This window comes from Aplidium turbinatum, chromosome 5, assembly GCF_918807975.1.
Source record: "Aplidium turbinatum chromosome 5, kaAplTurb1.1, whole genome shotgun sequence".
NCBI lineage: Eukaryota > Metazoa > Chordata > Ascidiacea > Aplousobranchia > Polyclinidae > Aplidium > Aplidium turbinatum.
This window is the reverse complement of record NC_137476.1, coordinates 4,443,545-4,461,510: the sequence shown is the minus strand read 5'-3', so window position 1 is coordinate 4,461,510 and position 17,966 is coordinate 4,443,545. Positions and strand designations below refer to the sequence as shown.

The 17,966-nt window shown below is 39.9% G+C and overlaps 1 protein-coding gene across 1 annotated transcript; it reads right to left on the bottom strand.

The window, feature by feature from the left end:
- Window positions 1-12,123, bottom strand: LOC145771289 (uncharacterized). Its single transcript, XM_082583028.1, has 7 exons — window positions 11,943-12,123; window positions 6,630-6,755; window positions 4,856-4,915; window positions 2,209-2,301; window positions 1,577-1,687; window positions 727-799; window positions 1-435 (listed from the first exon to the last, which is right to left on the bottom strand). The coding sequence occupies exons 1-7, from the start codon at window positions 12,087-12,089 to the stop codon at window positions 233-235; spliced, it is 813 nt and encodes a 270-aa protein (XP_082439154.1). The 5' UTR covers window positions 12,090-12,123; the 3' UTR covers window positions 1-232.
- Between the last annotated feature and the right edge of the window lie 5,843 nt (window positions 12,124-17,966).

The window sequence follows — 17,966 nt, the reverse complement described above, 5'->3', positions numbered from 1 at the left end:
TAACGCACATTCGATATTTATTTTTAAAAGGAATGGGTATAAGCATTCGATATTCAAAAAGAAACGAATAACGCTATCGAATAGTGACAACTAGTTGTTTCTTCTAACCCTGACAAAAACCAACAGGCAATGAACACAAGACAAAAAGTAACGGTCAGACAGAAATCAGATCATATGTACCTGTAGGCTAATGAATTTATTCACAAAACACGGAAAACAAATATATTCTTGATTAAGATTGTGCATTAGAATAAACATTTAGATGATTAGGTTGGCCGGTTTGGGAGGCCAAGGCATCTTGCTCCTTTGTATGGGCCGGATTTTGAGTGGCAACTGGTGCCATTTGTTGCTGGATTGGTATTCCAGGATACTGGACCATCTGAGACACTGGTTGATGACCTTGTATGACGTATCCTTGTGCTCCGGATACTCCAGCTAAGAAAGTACGAGATTATTGTTAACATTTAAACACAGAGATATCTCTACCCAACTGCAATGGGATATGAATGTCCTACATAGTGGCAATTAACTAGTAGACCGTATGGTCGTCTCGTTGTCTCCCTGTCGGTATGGGAACTAATGTGACTTTTGCATTATGTAGGCTACAGTATATTGCTTGCATACGGTATTTCAAACATGTACTATGTTCCTGTTAATGACAAATAAACCATTGATTGATAGAAAACTAATATTGTACATTCGCTTTTAAAAAATCATTTTACTTACGCTGTTGCATCATGGTTGGTTGTTGAGGGTTAGTTGTGACGTATATGACTTGAGGCTGGCCAACCGCATCAAACTGAAAAAAAAATGCATCACCAGTTCAAGGGATTGACCACTGTGTCAGCTGCAGGGTAATGTGTGTGGTAGAGCAAACTATTAATCGCATCATCGTTTCATCATTTACTATTTCACCCATTCCTTTCAGATTGGATTATCTTGCCGCGCACTAGATGATTGTACAGGAAAATTGCTCGGACTTCTCCCATTCTGCTAATCACACACCTTCTGCTATTTATTGAGGAATGATAAGATGATTACGGATTAAATAGCTTCAGCCAAATGGATGATTTAAGAAAATGATGTTGAGTCTCATCACTTTGCTGAAAACAAAACTCTGTTGTTGTATAAACACTACCACAACGAAGAATAATACAGTAGGCTATACACTTTATACGATTCTCTCCTTCAATGCATTTGTTACCATCGCTGTGTTCAATTTTTAACTGTAGCCTAGTCTAGCCTCCTTTACTTGAAGTGACGGCAAAAAGATTGCTTTAGCTACAGCAGGTGTTAGTTCAAAACTCATTGCTACAAACTTGATAGTAATAATTAAGCCTGATGCACACTACACTGCAGGAAGCCCACACATTTTAGCCGCAAGCCTTAAAACGGTTAAGTACAGTACCGGTACGCATAAATTGTTGAGGTGTGGGCCACCTCTCTACGCAACTTTTTTACCAATAAACCAACACCTTGCTATTCTGTTACATCATCCCAATCTGCATAAATAGGCTACACAATGTCGTATAATATATTGTTAAAAAGGCAATAGCCTACTAACCATCAAACTTACCTGACAGCATCCTGGTACGAGATATCCACTGTAGCAAGCGCTTATGATGAGAACTACCAAAGAAGCAAACGAAAGCAAGCTCTGGATTATTTTTAACGCAAGGCCAGCTTCCTAAAATAGCAAGAATGGCATTGAAATTGTGTATAAGTGCTTTGCAGTGTTGCAAAATGGAGCCAAATGGAACAAACTTTAGTGTTTGGCAACACTGGTTTTCTGGAAGCTTATCGCGGCTAAAGTACATTTTGACAAAACTAGGAATGGAAAGACCTAGGTTTAGCTATCATATCATTAAAAAAAGCATTCCACAACAACAAAACCCAATCTTGTATGTAACCTAACGCGCTGAAACAATGTTTTGTGGATAAATTCAGAGTCATGCTATGTCTAAAGAACAAAATGTTTGATCCAAACCAAAAATTTTGAAATTTAACGTATTTACTCCAACGATGTCGATGGTAAATAGATGTTTTAAATTCATATGGTAGGTAGATACTTTAAAGTTTTGCATTTGCTGTAGCCAACATCCTCAAGCGATATTTTTTCTTAAAACAGTCAGTAAATATGATTGATAAGGTTGAAAAGTTTGACACCTAATAGTGGGATCTATTTTAACAAGTTTTATTTCTACTCACCGAGAATTGATCAATTGATATTCCAACGCTGATTCCAAAATGAGTGGCAGAAAACACTGCTCCAGCTATGCTAAAGGCTAAGAGGCATGTCATCTACGATTAAAAAAACGAATTGTTGCAAGTTTGTCAAAACTTTTAATTTTGTGTCAGATACATCAAACCAGTAGCGTATTTAGGGGGGAGGATAAAGGGTGGTGGCACCCCTCTAATGATCAGAAAAATATAAATAAAAAAAATAAAAATTTTACAAAAATAATTTGTAGCGCAAGACATAACTGCTTGGGTGATTCATCCTAGAGCGGGGGGGGGGGGGGGGGGGGGGGGTAGACTATACTTATTGCAATGCAGTTTGTCAGTAATATTCTGAGTTCCGAAGAAATCCGAATACCCCGGAGAGCACCTAAACAACAACATCGACCTGACATTCCAGCTGAAACCGCGGAGATCTATTTTGCACGAACAGTTTTTCTTCCTTTTCTTGACTATTGCATGGCACAAATTCACATGAGATTCAATGAGCTTTTTAAGTCAGTACATTTCTGCCTTCATTGATTCATGAAGATGAGGACTGCCTGGTCGACAAGATTTTCGACTTCTACCATGAAATGTTGGATGTTGAACCAAGTGACATGTTATTGCTTTAAGTTGGATTGTAATTTACGTTGTTGCTGATTGCTTTGTTGCTGATTGCCTTAAGTTCCTTTGTCGTTTTTACTGGTGTTTATTTTCAGTCTGATTTCAGTTTGCAGTTTCTGTCTTTTGAACAACCTAGCTGCATTTTAGCGTAATAAACTTCTTTAATAGAGAAATTAGGCTAGATGGTTTCACTACACCAAGCAATTGCTTTACAGCTACTATTGAATTGCGAAGATGGAGAGCGAATTGAGCTTGCGGTTTCTGTGGATAAACGACCTGCGATTCTTGTGGATGCGTTCGCATTTATCCGATTATCCATAAATTACTTTGAGTCTTTGCTACGCTTCCAGTTACAACTGCCTCCAATAAGCGATGTTTCAGTTCACTAAAGTACCTGCAAAATTATTACCGCACGACCATGGCCGAGCCACGTTTGGATGGTCTAGCTCAGATGTATTTAAACAAGGATATTATACTCGAGTATGATGCAGTCATCGATATATTTGCAAAGCGTAGCCATCGCATTAAACTGTAAACTGTCATTGCGAATCGCCGAGAATGTTCAAAAGGTATTCGAGGTCAGAAGGACTAATTTATTGTTTACGTTCTGAAGTGTTTGATATCTTTTGTTGATTCATTGATTGGAACAGTAACTTACTTTTGCGGATTTGCTCTTGATTTTGGAACTCCCTATATCTGACGGTATTCTGACGGTTTCAGTTAAACTCCTCCCCCCGTTCTGACGCATCATATGACATTTTGGTATAACCCCCTATTTAAAGGGTTAAACAAGTCTAGTTTTAACCCAAGTAGAAACTATTTGAACCAATTAACTGCCATTTTCACCAAATTTGAGCTTTCTGTGTACTACCGTTCAGACTACACCATGTGTACTACCTCTAGACCCCCATTGGCCTCCAGTCGCCGTTTCAGCCGCTAAGCGGCTGACTGACACAATGTCTTGTCCACCCCCCTAATAAACTTTCTAAATACGCCACTACATCAAACCAAGACCGTTACTGGTATTTTAAGTTGTTACATTGACTCCACAAAGTATATTGCACCATAGCTAGCCACGCTTGCACGATATTTTTCGACAAATGGCTTTCATAGGTAGTCTGCAAAATAAAATGGTTTATAGAATTTTTTTAACAGAACGGTCCATGGTACGAAACATGCTGCGGGAACCAATGATCTTTAAGTTATGTTTTATCGTCTAAAGTGTGAGGAAATCACATTTCACTGATTTCAAAGCTAAAACTCTTGAAGAGTTTTGGTTTCTTAATGTTATTTTGGCCATTTAACACCGATGACGTTGCTTAAGTTTCGAGGAAGAGTGGTCATTGAACACATCTTTTAGTTTTCCAGTCACCATCCGAAGGAACTGTTTGTTAGGTGAAGGATGCCAAGTACCCTGCAGTCCTACCTTACAGTAGGCTACTTTTAAATTTAAACTGTAACGTTCTCTAGTGTTGTGGAATTAAAGTAATGAATTCTTGCTTTCAAAAGTCTTAATCATGGATCAGGAATAAATAATAACGTTGACAAAAATTAGAAATAATTTTAGATCCGGCCTGAGATCATTTTGAAGGCCCCAGAGTTCGAAAAAATATATGTGGCTATTGTTTTCTACAATGCGCTTGAATTTGATCTGTTAGTTATTTTTTTAAAAACAACTTATTCAGTTTTTGACAAAACTGCTTTCTGGGATGGTTTTACAAATATTTAGATTTTTTTAGGTTAGTAGTATCTTGTTGTAAATTTGAAAAGTTATGTTTGATTTTTATAAAGTGTCTTGTTTTAGGAGCTGAGGAATCTCATTATTAAGGGGCCTAAACTAACATCTCAACTAAGACGATGTGTAGAGCGTCATAAGCATATAAGAGTCAAAAAAAACTTTAACAATAAATAATACTGCACAAGAAACAACAATGCTTCTAGATGATTCTGTCTTGTTACTTTCATAAAACTTCGGTTTTGGAAAAAGCGTTGAATCCCTTAAGCAACTCACCAAGCATCTGTTGGAGACTTGTCTTGAAGCGGAGATGCCAAGTGCACCGGCTACAACAATCTGTAAAGTAATCAACCAAAACAAGGAATTGTAACAGAGGAAGTTGATGTGGATTGCATCCAACTGTTAACATGAGAAGAAGAAGAAAGTTGATGGACGTCTTCTGCTGACTAACTAAATTGCATCAACACGTGTTGAACTGCAATGGAGACTTCTAACTGATTGACTATTGAGAAATGCGAGTGTACTTCTGACTAGACTAGCCCTATTCGGACTAACGGGTGTACGGGTTCCGTCCATACCTAAAACTTTCATCGATTACATAAAAGTTACAGGCTCAAATTAGCTGAAGTTTTATGACTTTTCCTAAAAATTATTTATCTTTGTTTTAGTAATAAAATGACATTTTTATGTGGTATAGTTTTTTAGTTATCAGCAGTTTTTGACACCCTACTCCTAAAATTGCCAGGTCATCTGAAAAACTTTATCATCTTGTACAAGCAAGTTAGTAAACATTTGTATTGTTTTGTGCCTTCCAAGATTTACTGCGTGACCTACATGACTATTGACCATTTCGGATTACATGCATGACTGGACCGCGTGCCTTTAACGAAGATATTAGCGACTTCAGGAGATTATGGCGGAGACATCAGAAATTTTTTTTAAAAAATGACTACTTTTAGCAAAAACGCAATAGCAAAAAACTGGTAAAGTATGTGTATCCATTTAAAATTTTAACTAGTTTGTCAATAATTTTGCTTTAACTTTGCAAAAAAAGCAACCTCGTAACGTTTTTATATCAAAATTTATTAGCAAGTGGAAGTGTGGATGGAGTAAGTCCACACGTTAGGCCATTACCTCACAAAAATAGCTTAGTCCGAATAGGGCTAGAACAGTGGTTGAGATCAAAAATCCAAATTTGTTTTGTCGCCACTTGTTGAAACAGGCAGAGGGAGAAGTGGCGCAGCGTTCCATCAGAAGTAGGCCTACATTGATCGAAAAGGACTAGTTTACGTAGACCAAGGGTTCCCAACCTTTTTACACCGTGGCCTCCTTTGAAAATTTTGAAAATGATATAAATGCAACACACAATAAACATGACAGTACATTAATTAGTTTTTACATATGCAGTTAATGTGATGGTTGAGCTTGTTTTTGCTCTGACAATGTCTTATTTGTTGGTTTGGTGGTGGAAAAAGCAAGCCGCATGTCATCTTTTGATTTGATTTGATAAGATTTGGGCAAAATGTACTAGGATACAATGTCCACTAGGGGGCCATGGCCCCAAGGTTGGGTACCCCTGACGTAGACAAACCAATTGATATGAAGTCAAGCAATTGTGAGGTTGAAATGGCTATAGGTAGGTAAGATTAACTAAATATGGTCAGTGATGCCAAAATTGCAATGTTAATACTGTAAATCAAACTTAAAGGTTAAAAGTTAAATACGTGAGGAGACTGGGCTGTACTGTAGAATATGTCACAAAATTGTAGGAATGCGAAACCGCAGTCGGTAGCCTACAGACGTATGGTTGTTGAATGGGTCAAATAATTAGTCTATTACAAAATAATAGGCTACTTTGTATGATCTGCCATTCTAACTAAACATGTACCGTATTGTAAGTTTGAAAGCTACAAAGACAGTTACGGTACATTAAATTCACAAATGATTAAAAGAATGGTGAAATTTTCACATTCTATTGATAAATATAATACAGTGCTATTTCCATTTATTGAAAAGGTTTTTCTGTAACCCTGTTGGCCAAGAAACTTACCCATGCACCACACCATATGCCTTCCCCAATGGTGCGGCCGTAGCGGAACCCAAATCTGCTGCTGACCAATCCAACCATGATAATATCAATAAGGATAGTCAGTGATCCCATTACAATTTGAGATATCTATAAAAATAAAAAATAAAATGTAAAGATTGTCCTACAATCACTTTCTCCACTTTTCAAGATTCTTTTCATCTCTTTTACCGGAGCTAATACTACACATACTCATTTCCAAAGCTCTTCTACTTTATCTTATTATTGTCTATTGCTATATCATTGCTTTGCTTCAGGTAAACTGAAAGAAGTTTTTTTTTCTTCAATTGCAGCTTTTATTTTCACTAAACGCTGCCACTTCCAACTTTCTTGAAGATAAGTAGTCTATGATAGGTTGTAAAGAATAAGATAAGTTGGATGCATTCAGTTGTTTCGTTTAAGTTATTTTGTTACTTTTGATTACATTGTCCTAGACCATATCAGTATCCGATCTGGTAAAGATCTGGACCAAATAAAGTGGTTATCTGGAAATTTGCTGTATTTTTGATTAATTTGATTTGATTTTTAATGCTTTCAAGAATTTAAGTTGAAAGCAAACGATTGTAAAAACTTAAAGCTTCGTATAAATCTTAATCATTTTATTTTCATCTTGAAGATTTAGACTGAAGGGATTTCATCTTTTTCCGATCTCAGCACAACAGTAAAATGTCGCTAATTGTTTTCAATGAAGTTTTGTCCTTCTTGACGGCGCTGTATACTGCAATGTTGTTGCATCTAACCTGCGAGATCCAACTGGTGCTACGCTCGTTGTGTCCAAGCAGACTTGGACAACTAGATAATCCAAAAAATGCATTAAACTGTACCGACTGCTGTCTCGTATTCGTCACCAGCCTGTATTCTGCGGTGCAGTCCAACGTTCTCATAATTCTGTACTGTTTAGCCTACTTTCAAGTTTTAATATTTTTAGCATTGCGTCTGGCAGCACTCGCCAAGGGTGACTGATTTCGCCTATAAAACAGACTGGTGTGGTAATCTTCTTCCTTTTTCAATCAACTCACTTCTGATGGAATGACGTGACGTTTCTGAATTCGCCTTGATCGCTTCACACGTGGCGTAATACAAGATGTACTTCCTGATTTCAACAATCTAGTATCGTTGTCAGCCACCCTTAGTCAGAAGCATTCAACCAGCAATCCCAGTAATGTTACAATGGTGCCTCCGAGTAAATTTTCTGAACTCACGACCTGCAATAAAGACATCAACACTACCTGGTAATGTACTACGTTTTTGCAATTTTTTTTTAACTCTTTGTAATTACCTTCTACTGTAGTCTACATGCATAGTTTCTAACTTCTATTCCAACGGTACCTTAACCTTGTGGTTGCCATACAAACCACCGCATGCTAATATTTTTTAACGTTTTGTAATTATCTCCTACTGTAGTCTATATGCATAGTTTCTAACTTCTATTCTCAAGGTACCTTATCCTGGTGGTTGCTATAGAAACTACTGTATGCAAAAAAATTTTAAAATATCTTTAATCATCTAGCAGCCTACTGCAGCCTATATTAATCATTTTAAACCATTTATAATTTTTATTCCATGGTACCTTATCCTTGTGGTTGCTATAGAAACCACTGCATACAAAAATTTTTAAGTATCTGTAATCACTTAGTAGCTTATTGTAGCCTACATTCATCATTTTCAACCACTTATAAATAACTTCTATTCCATGGTAGGCTACCTTATCCTTGTGGTTGCTATAGAAACCACTGCATGCAAAACTTTTTTTAAATATCTGTAATGTCAACTAACTACATCATGATGTCTCACTGCGCTCTGGTCAACTGCCAGCGCAGATATTTCTGTGTTTATATAAGCAAACGCCATCTTGTATGTCATACGTTACTTACACCTACTGTATTGTTTCATATGCTGCAAACTCACTTGTCAGCTTACCGATTTTATCTCAGTATGTCACCTACATCACAGCCTCATACACCGCTTCAGCCTGCGTATGCCGCTATTTTTCATATAGTAGCTTACGTGCTGGACAAGACGTCAAAACTGCATCCATTTTTCCATTCTACAGTCACTCGTTTAACTACAGTCACGTGACGTTGCAACAACTCTTTATGTTCGTGTTTGTTTTGTTTTTTTAATGAGTGCTGAGCCTACTCAGTACCTATACTACGACTCTCATAGTTTCATGTCTAGTTTCCTACCTATCATCAGCCGGCATTTGCCGCCATGACCACCTCATTCTTTGTAAATTTAACAACTTGTGTGCCTGCATGTATCGCCATTTTTCTTGTAATGTGTCCTTATACTGCTTATGTGTTACATTCTAGCGGGCGCTACTTTGTATCAATTTTGTTTCAGACGTGCACATCAACCCGGTTGCTGCGGGACTTGATGCGAGACTTCAAGGGACTTCAATACAGCACCACAATGATGTCACGACAAGCTCACTGATGAGCCCACTTCAACATGGCACCACAGCACCCCATGTTCTCCACGACTTGCACTGAGTTGAACAGTCCCTCATTACATACCTCAACACGAGATGCCTCCACGGAGATGATTTCAATACGGCTATTCACAGCCGCCGACACAACCAATATGGTCAACTCCATATCTGCCGCTACTTCCTGCGACACACCTTCGACATGCAATTGCTGCATCGTTCATCAATCAAGCCTTCTCTGCGTCAGAAGCACACCGCAGCATTTCAAGCCTTCTCCACGTCAGAAGCACACCGCGACGTCAACCAAACCATCCAGTGCCGTTATTTGCACCACTTTCGACATGCAATGGCTGCATCGTCACACAGCTTGCAATTATACAAGCTGGCCTCTTTCGTGTCATATTCGGCACACATCAACGGACTCACAACTCAACAGCTGTCGTGCTAGTCATCCATCAATGGACTACTAACTGAACTGCTTATCACCTGCTGTCGTGCTCATCATATATCATCGAACTTCCACATCAACTGTTGTCTCGTCCTCCCTCATCAAAATACTCGAACTAATAGTATGACTTTGGAACATCTTGTCTCGCACAACCGCGCGCAGACCGTTAGGCTCATACACTTTTTTTTACTATTCTGGTTTGCTTCTATGTGTGTCAGGTCCTATCTCTTCGGAGGCAGGTCATGGACAGCCATGGACGCTTACCTGTTTGTATATATGCTTAATTTTTCTCTAAAAACGCTTGTAAATATTTTTTCTCTCATGGCTGATTTTACAGTTGCGCCCCAGTATTCAATTTCAGTTTCTAACCCTCACTCATAACTTACTGTTTTCGTCATTCACGACATCTCTCCTATGTTTCAATGTCGTTCTGACTGGGGCCAACGTATGTACCGACTGCTGTCTCGTATTCGTCACCAGCCTGTATTCTGCGGTGCAGTCCAACGTTCTCATAATTCTGTACTGTTTAGCCTACTTTCAAGTTTTAATATTTTTAGCATTGCGTCTGGCAGCACTCGCCAAGGGTGACTGATTTCGCCTATAAAACAGACTGGTGTGGTAATCTTCTTCCTTTTTCAATCAACACACTTCTGAATAGTGATGGAATGACGTGATGTTTCTGAATCCGCCTTGATCGCTTCAACACGTGGCGTAATACAAGATGTACTTCCTGATTTCAACAATCTAGTATCGTTGTCACTTGTCAGCCACCCTTAGTCAGAAGCCTCAACCGGCAATCTCAGGAATGTTACAAAACGATCAAGATTAAAGTGTCATTCCATCCCTCAAGAAGCGAAGTCATGAAAAATTCAATTAATTCATCAATTTACTTACGTCACAATGTATATTATGACGTAAGTGGTTTTGGCGCTGTGATGGTGGAATAACACTTTGATCCCCATTTGCCACATTGGCGTTTTTATCTAAGTAAACAAAGGTATGTGACAACTACGTCCAACTAATTCTAATCTAGTTTAAATTCTACTCTAATTTGTGAAAAACTTGGGTAGCTCAAATTCTAATCCTAGTCTTTAACGCTGTGCCCACTGTCATCAAATTGACACTGCCATAAACAACGCCTTGCGTATAGTGACAGGATGCCGGCGATGTAGACCATCGGACAATCTCCCTGTCCTTGCAGACATCCAACCAGCTGAGCTTCGTCGCGAAGAAGCCATCCTGTCTTTTTCTCGCCGCGCTACGAACCCCAACTACTTTGCTCCACTCAAGTCTCTACCAGTCTGTGAGCGAGCAACCTCGGTGACTAAAATCGAGACACCCATTTGTATGTGCAGCACAACTTCTGATGAAAACCGCTGAAGACAAATCCATAAGTGCGGCTATCTGGGCGGACCACCAATGGAACTCGGAGTGGAAAAGGAACTCCTCAAGACTCCAAAGTTTCATATCCGACACCGGCCCCCGCCCAACCGGAATGCATTTCCCAATAATGGCATGGGTACTGGCGTCCTGCGTACTGGCGTCAGACTATTCCGCTCCAACGTGCACAAATAGGGGAAAGGTCCATCTGCGATCTGTGAGTGTGGATAGGATGAACAAACCGCAGACTACACCATCTGTAACTGCGTCATCTACCATGGCTGCCATCTACCATGCACCAGATTGTGTGCGTGGTCTGGGTAAACTGGATGACGAACCAAGTCAGTAGTTGCTCGCCACCTGCCCAAACATCTAAACCGAGTCGCCGCCACTGCCCAAGGGTGGTAAAAGACAAAGCACCTCGACACCTGGAGTGGCGAAGAAGGTTCAAACAAAGAAGAAGAAAAGGCTAGATTACAGAGTCTCAAACTAGATGTTGTCTTCAAGCTTGACCCGCGTAAGCTGTGACGTAAACTGTGCCGCAACCTATGCCGCTAGCTGCACCGCAAAAGGTCCCGCAAGCTGTGCCTTTTGCTGTGGGGTAACCTGCGCGTGCTATAATGTGTAAGCTCGTAGCAGTAGTAACAGTTCGTCAAATTTGCTCAGAAAAAAATTTGAAGGACGAAAATAGAAACAATTCATTTACATTTCTGCAGTGAACAAAGTAGGCTACACTGCAAATCATGCATTTGCAATTTGGCCGTACAAATATTTCATATGGACCGTATGCAAACAGCGGGCGATACATACTTGATCTAAAACTTTACAAACACAAGAGACAAGTTGATTCAATGATTGATTTAGGCTACAATGATAAAAAGTTTTCAGGCGTTTATCTGTAAAAAGAACAATCTATGCTTGCCAAGATAGTCTAAGTTCAGCCTCAATAAGAACAAAAGCAGATGTAGTATGTTAGATTCTGCTATTCAAAAGAAGTCTAGTCCAATAAATTGCTGCTTACCGCTAACCCACGGATTACATTCAGTGCCCTTTGTGTACTTTGAGGTGTCCTGGATGATGGAGTGACGGGTGGTTGCTGTGTTGCCATAGCAACAACAGGTTGTGGTTGTGCAATTGTCATGCTACCTTGTTGTGGTTGTTGTTGCATGTTGGTTTATTTAACGTCAAACAATGTTAAAAACAAATCTAAAAAAAATCAGGAGATGGTATGACGCAGTAATACAGTCATTTGACAATAAGTGCTTTAAATCAAGAAGCCATCAACAAGTTCCCATTTTGCATGCTGTAGCCTTTTAACTGCAGCATGTAGCTAGAGCTGGTGCAGCTACAGCCACAGCTGGTACATTGAGATAGCTTGCTGCACAATGTAACTATAGGCTAGGTCTAAGTTTCTAATGTGTATGACGCTTAAACAAATATCTTCGAAGATGCAAGTTTCGTGGACTCATCTGAAAATATCCTGGACAACCACGTTATCTGGTCCAGATTGAGTACGGATCGGACTAGATACGAGATACTATTTACGAGATTTGGACCAGATAAAATGGCTGTCTTTATACCGACTTTTATTTGCAATCCTCGAATTATTATTTTTATTCTGCCTGCTTAGGTAGCCAAAAATAATTCTTTTAACGTAAACTTTACAAGTATAATCTTCGAGAAAAGTGATGCTGATTGGTCGGTTGGTTGGTTTGAATCTTCTTGATAGTTTTGCATAGTTTAGATTTCTAACAATGCAAATCTGGTTCGACTCCCGGCTAAGCTGGTTGTTGAAAACACCGCTCACCTCCACCTAGGGTGTAATAAATTGGGTGGGTAGAATTGCTGAAAGGCGGCCGAGAGAAAAAAATGGCTATCCTACTCTTCTAAGTGCCAATGACTTAGTTCAATGATAGCCTCATTTCCTCATACCGACACTTGAATCAAGTATAGAACTACCTTTTGCATACTTGTGGAGGCTTTCAGCCACTAACACAAGCTGGGTTGCTGCTATTGGCAGAGTGAAGCCTCCGATCGTTAATGTGTTGTTATCTATGAACTAATCCATCCATTAGGTGCCGCTGAATGAAAAGCAGTCTTTGAAATGCGTTGCTCAAGCGCACACTCACAGAGCCGAACCAGCGTTTAGTGATCTTGAGGTTTCTGTGCGCATAAACCTACAGTTAGCTACCAGAGTAAACGACATTCAGAGCCATGTATTGTACAATGCAGTTAAAAGTTATACCAAAAGTCTTGCTGAGAAATTCAGATCCATAAAGGCTTTCAACAAATTTTGGTTGATGCTACTATAAACTTCTCAATAAACTAAACATTTTTTAATCATTTGAATAAGATCCAGTCAAGAATAGATATAAGAAAGGATAACTTGACGAAAAGAAAGTTGCTATGGCAAAATAACCCACTTCACAAAATTATAGTGAAATTTTCTTGGTTGTTTTAAACGTGACTTAGAAACTCAAATGATAAAAGATTTGTAGGTTACAATTTGCAATAGATTTCAATCTGCAGTACTCTTCTATCTTTGTTTTTATGCGTTACATTTACAATTTAAAAGAAAACCCGTTGCCACAAATTTGAAATTGTTGCACTTTGTGAAAACATTTAAACGATCAAGTAAAAATGTAAACACGATGACTTGAGCTGTGGCCTAACCTTACAGCAGTTGCTTCATAATCTCTGACACCTAAACATGTGCTGTCAGTTTTGAAGCAATCAAAACATTTTGAAGATATAGGCCCAGTGGCGTACGCAGGGGGCGGGGCATTGGGCCATGCCTCCCCCCCCCTTAAAAATGGTTTAGTAGTTAACGACGTAGATTAAGGCATTTAATATGTTTTGCATTGCTCTGTCAAAGCAATCACTGTAACAATGTTGTTTTATAGACTAAGCCAATACGAAATACATGGCCCAATCCACCTACCCCACCCCAGGTATGCCAATGTAGAATAGTGTTCTGTAAGCCTATTATAGTGATTAGTGAGAGAAAAATGGATAAAGTCTAAACTAAAACCATACTGGGATATCATGAAGACGTCTGAAATATCAATGGCCAGTGGCGTAGCCAGGGGGGGGGGGGGGGGGGTTACAACCCCACTTTGGCACGCGTGTGATGTCACGATATTGAGAATGATGCTTTCAGTCTCTTTATGCTTGGGAATGATGCTTTCAGTCTAAAAAAAACTTGCCTAATTTTAAACAAAACTGCATTAAAAGAGCGAGTTTTGCCAATACCAAACATCTCAGCCAGGAATTAACAACAAGAATTCAAAAAAACATAGAGACTTAGCTTTATTTCCGAAAAATGCCAAAGAAAACATGATCATATCCTTTTGCTATGCCACCTGACAGCACCATTTTACAGGAATATTCATACCCACATTTTTGTTGAAAATGCTCTCAGAATGCACCAAATTCAAAGTAATTTTTCAAAATTTTCTGGGGGAGCCCCCCAGACCCCCCGCCGCTGGGTGTCGTCTTAAGCGAAAACGCCGTCGGGCTTTGCCCGCCGGTCGTCAAAGCCCCCCCTTTCAAAATTCCTGGCAACACTTCTCTCAATGCCCCCCCCCCCCCCTTGAGAAAATCCTGCGTACGCCACTGTATAGGCCTACCAAACAATGCTCCTTTGCTTTAGGAATGTTACAAACGCTTACATTATAAGCGGCAGGCGCCCAGCAAAACTTCTCAAAGCTGAATCTGAACAAAATGTTTGTGCGGTGTAGCCGTGCTTCAGGGTAGGTTTGTTAGCTTACAGTAGCTACGATCGGGAACTTTCAAAGAAAATATTGGGCCCGGTAGCCTACCAAGCGTAATTCCAGGCCCTTTCTGAAAAAAATAAAGGGCTTCTCTAAAAAAAAATTCTAAGAAAGGTTAAGTGTTTGTTTCATAAGCAATGATACCTCAACTATTAGAATGCAACAATGAGACATGTAATAAAAGATCTCTGCCTTTTTAACAAGTTTCAGGGTAGGCTACCTAAAATGACCCCGATCCCTGATCCAAAAGTACTCACTGGATGAGACATATCTACGTTATGGTTACAATATCCAATAGCTTGCTTAGGCTATACTGTGTTTCTCGGCAGTCGAGTGTAGCAAGAACTCAGCGATAGACACGTGTTTCGCCCATGAAGCTGGGCTCATCAGTATAGACCTACCGTTCTTGCCACTAGCTTGATTATACTTTTGCGCTCGACATGGCGGATTGGTAACGAAACTTGCAACTGACAAAAGTAGACACGAAGAATGAGCATAAATAACATGAACGTCTTGAAACAGTTAACTATAATTTTTTTCTTAACAAATCCGCAGTTAATTAGCCCAATAGATTTAAAGCATTGTAACCGAGGATTTGCAATTTTCTGTCTGTTTAGAGCAGTTTGAGTTTGCACTATTGCTCCCACACTAACTGGTATGATCATTATTTCCGCTCTAGTAGGCGAAGAAGAAGTTATGGAGAAATCGATTCTAGTAAGATTGCTGTGCAAATGGCAGCATTTGATGAAGACAAAATAGCAGTAGCCTACCATTGTTCTATGTAAATTTCCATACTTACAAAACGTATGCCTGGCATGTAATGAGCTCACTAGTATCCGTGGTAAAGCCTTCTGGTTGGCTACAGTGCACACGTATGCTATAACCGGTTTTGGCGGCACATCCAAACAAGATTTTACTTCTGAGCTTGCGGCCTACCTAAGGCAAGTAAGTTGGATGTTTTGGTAAAGTACTAAAGCAAGTTGTGTAAAATCTCCGCTTCCCTTTGCTATAAAGCTTGCAACTCGCAAGTTTTCGTGACTGAACCTAAAGAGTTTCCAAAAACGCACGGTCTGCGAATTGTCTAACCATCCTCTCGCAGTGAGCACTACCGTATATCAAACAATACTCTGCAGCCAAATGGGACACGTTCAGCATCAAGTCTATTGTCATGTTTTATCACACCTGGAATACTGTTCATTTTTAATGTGCCTCAAATCCCAGTATGTAAATTCCCACTTTGAAAAAGCAAACTACACAAGTCAGATAATAAATTTATTTCGCTCAGAACTACGCTTCATCTTCCTCGACAGTTGTCTTTTGTGAAACGTAAATCCCATCCAAAAATTTTCGAATGTCTTTGTTCTTGACTGTGGTGGACTGTTGGATAAGAGCAGCCGACAGCGATACTCGCCACTCAATATGCCACCTCTGGTGAGCAGTTGCCTAGCAACTGTACCATGGCCCGGGCCATCTCATTTGAATATTGAATGATGTTTTCATGGTACAGGCGTACAAAGAATGCAACAAAAGACAGACTCTTGACTTGAGCGGCAAGAAAGTCGACAAACAATTCATTGTTGAATTTGGGACGACTTCTGGCCACCTGGCTAGGTTGCAGGAGGAGGGTTTTCATGATCAAAGGAATAAACTCAATCACGAAACTTTGTGTTGCTTGTTTGTATAGCTGATACATAAGGACCACAGTAATAGGAATTTCTTGAAGGACCTTCATAGAGTTCAAAGCTTTGGGGATGACAGTTATTACACTTTAGCCCCCGCCTGGTGATGAGCCTTCTCCCTTCTCCTATCGACTTGGAGAAACAAAAGAATTGCTTACCAAAAGCTTTGCAAACCCAGCAAACATAGCCAACGTGATGTCATTTCTCATGTCTCGTTGACAGTTTTGTCGGTTTGTAGCCTACAATGACAAACCAAGTCGCACCTGTTGTATTCTTCTTGTTTTTGAGGTAGCAATTCAGCCAACATTCCTAAAGTGATGCTACCAGCTCACTGTCTCGTCGTTAAGGTCTGTGAGGTCCACCTGGGCTGTAGGTCGTAAAACTGCACAGTGATAGCAAGTGACTGCCTCGTTAGCTCAGTGGTTACGCGAGCGGCTCAAGATCACGCGGCACTGGTTCTACTCTCGGAGTGTACGCTTGAGCAACGCATTTCGGATTGCTCTCCATTCAGCGGCACCTAGTGAATGGAATAATTTCCCGGCAACAACTACCGGATATTTCACTCTGCCAATCTCGGTAACCGGCGTGCGTCAAGAGTCTCTACAAGTATGCGAAACTACGAGGAATAACCTATCAAGGCTTTGTCAGTTCGAGGATAAACATTCAAAAACCAAATCAAATCAAAGACTGTCTTTGTTGGAAAGATTTCATGATTGATGTAAGTTGGTCGGCCACAAAGTTGTTTGTTTTTTTGTTTTTCATATCTTTATCCTGCATTGCGGGAAAGCGGACTTGAGCGCTATGCATCGGTGTACGCCTTCCGACGTATACCTGATCCACGCTGCAGCCGACGGCAATGTCTGTTTCCGATTGTCGACTCTACTTATGACTTAAATTTGGTACTACCCATTACTCGAAATCGATCACTGGGTAGAGGCAATTATCGTAAAGTTTCTTGCCCAGAGAAACAACAGCAAGTGCGGGTGGCTGGAGTCGAACATGCAGGCTCTCGACTGCGAGCCCAACGCGCTATCCACTCGGACACTGCTGCCTGTTCAAGTTCACACTTGATGCATTGCTGTGAAAAGATCGAGCTCTTTTTTTAATCCTTTTCAGTTCGGCTTTGCTGCTCTTTTTAGTTTTGAGTTTCTTTGAGTTCGATTTGTTCTGAAGGATGTCTTGCTGCTATTTTGCTGCCTCGGTTGGACAAACAAGGTCCATCGCCTTTCGTATTTCTACCACGCAATTCGTTCACTCAATTGTGTTCTACATATTAATAAAGCTCGCAAAACTGCAAACCTTCCGCCATGTTGTAGGCCTACAAATGCACAAGCTAGATAAAAAAAAAAAAACTAGCTAACTTAATTTCGCTTTGGTTTCTAATGTTGAACTGTGCACGCTTAAATATGACACCGCATCTCACAAGGAAATGTTGTTCAAATATTTTTTTTCTGTATATTCTTCGAAACTTTTCATCGAAATGATTGCCTTTTAGTGGCTATATGATGGGATACCACGCACGCCTGACTACGTGTAGAATTACAGAAGCGTGTATTACAACTCTCAACTCAAGTAAAAAATCACCGCCTTGCA

Coding starts and splice junctions, on each gene's coding strand:
- LOC145771289 (XM_082583028.1), bottom strand. CDS start 12,089: ATGCAACAACAACCACAACAAGGTAGCATGACAATTGCACAACCACAA. Junction 6,756..11,942: donor ATGTAATCCGTGGGTTAGCG/GTAAGCAGCAAT, acceptor TTATTTTTATAG/ATATCTCAAATTGTAATGGG. Junction 800..1,576: donor TCGTACCAGGATGCTGTCAG/GTAAGTTTGATG, acceptor TTTTTTTTTCAG/TTTGATGCGGTTGGCCAGCC.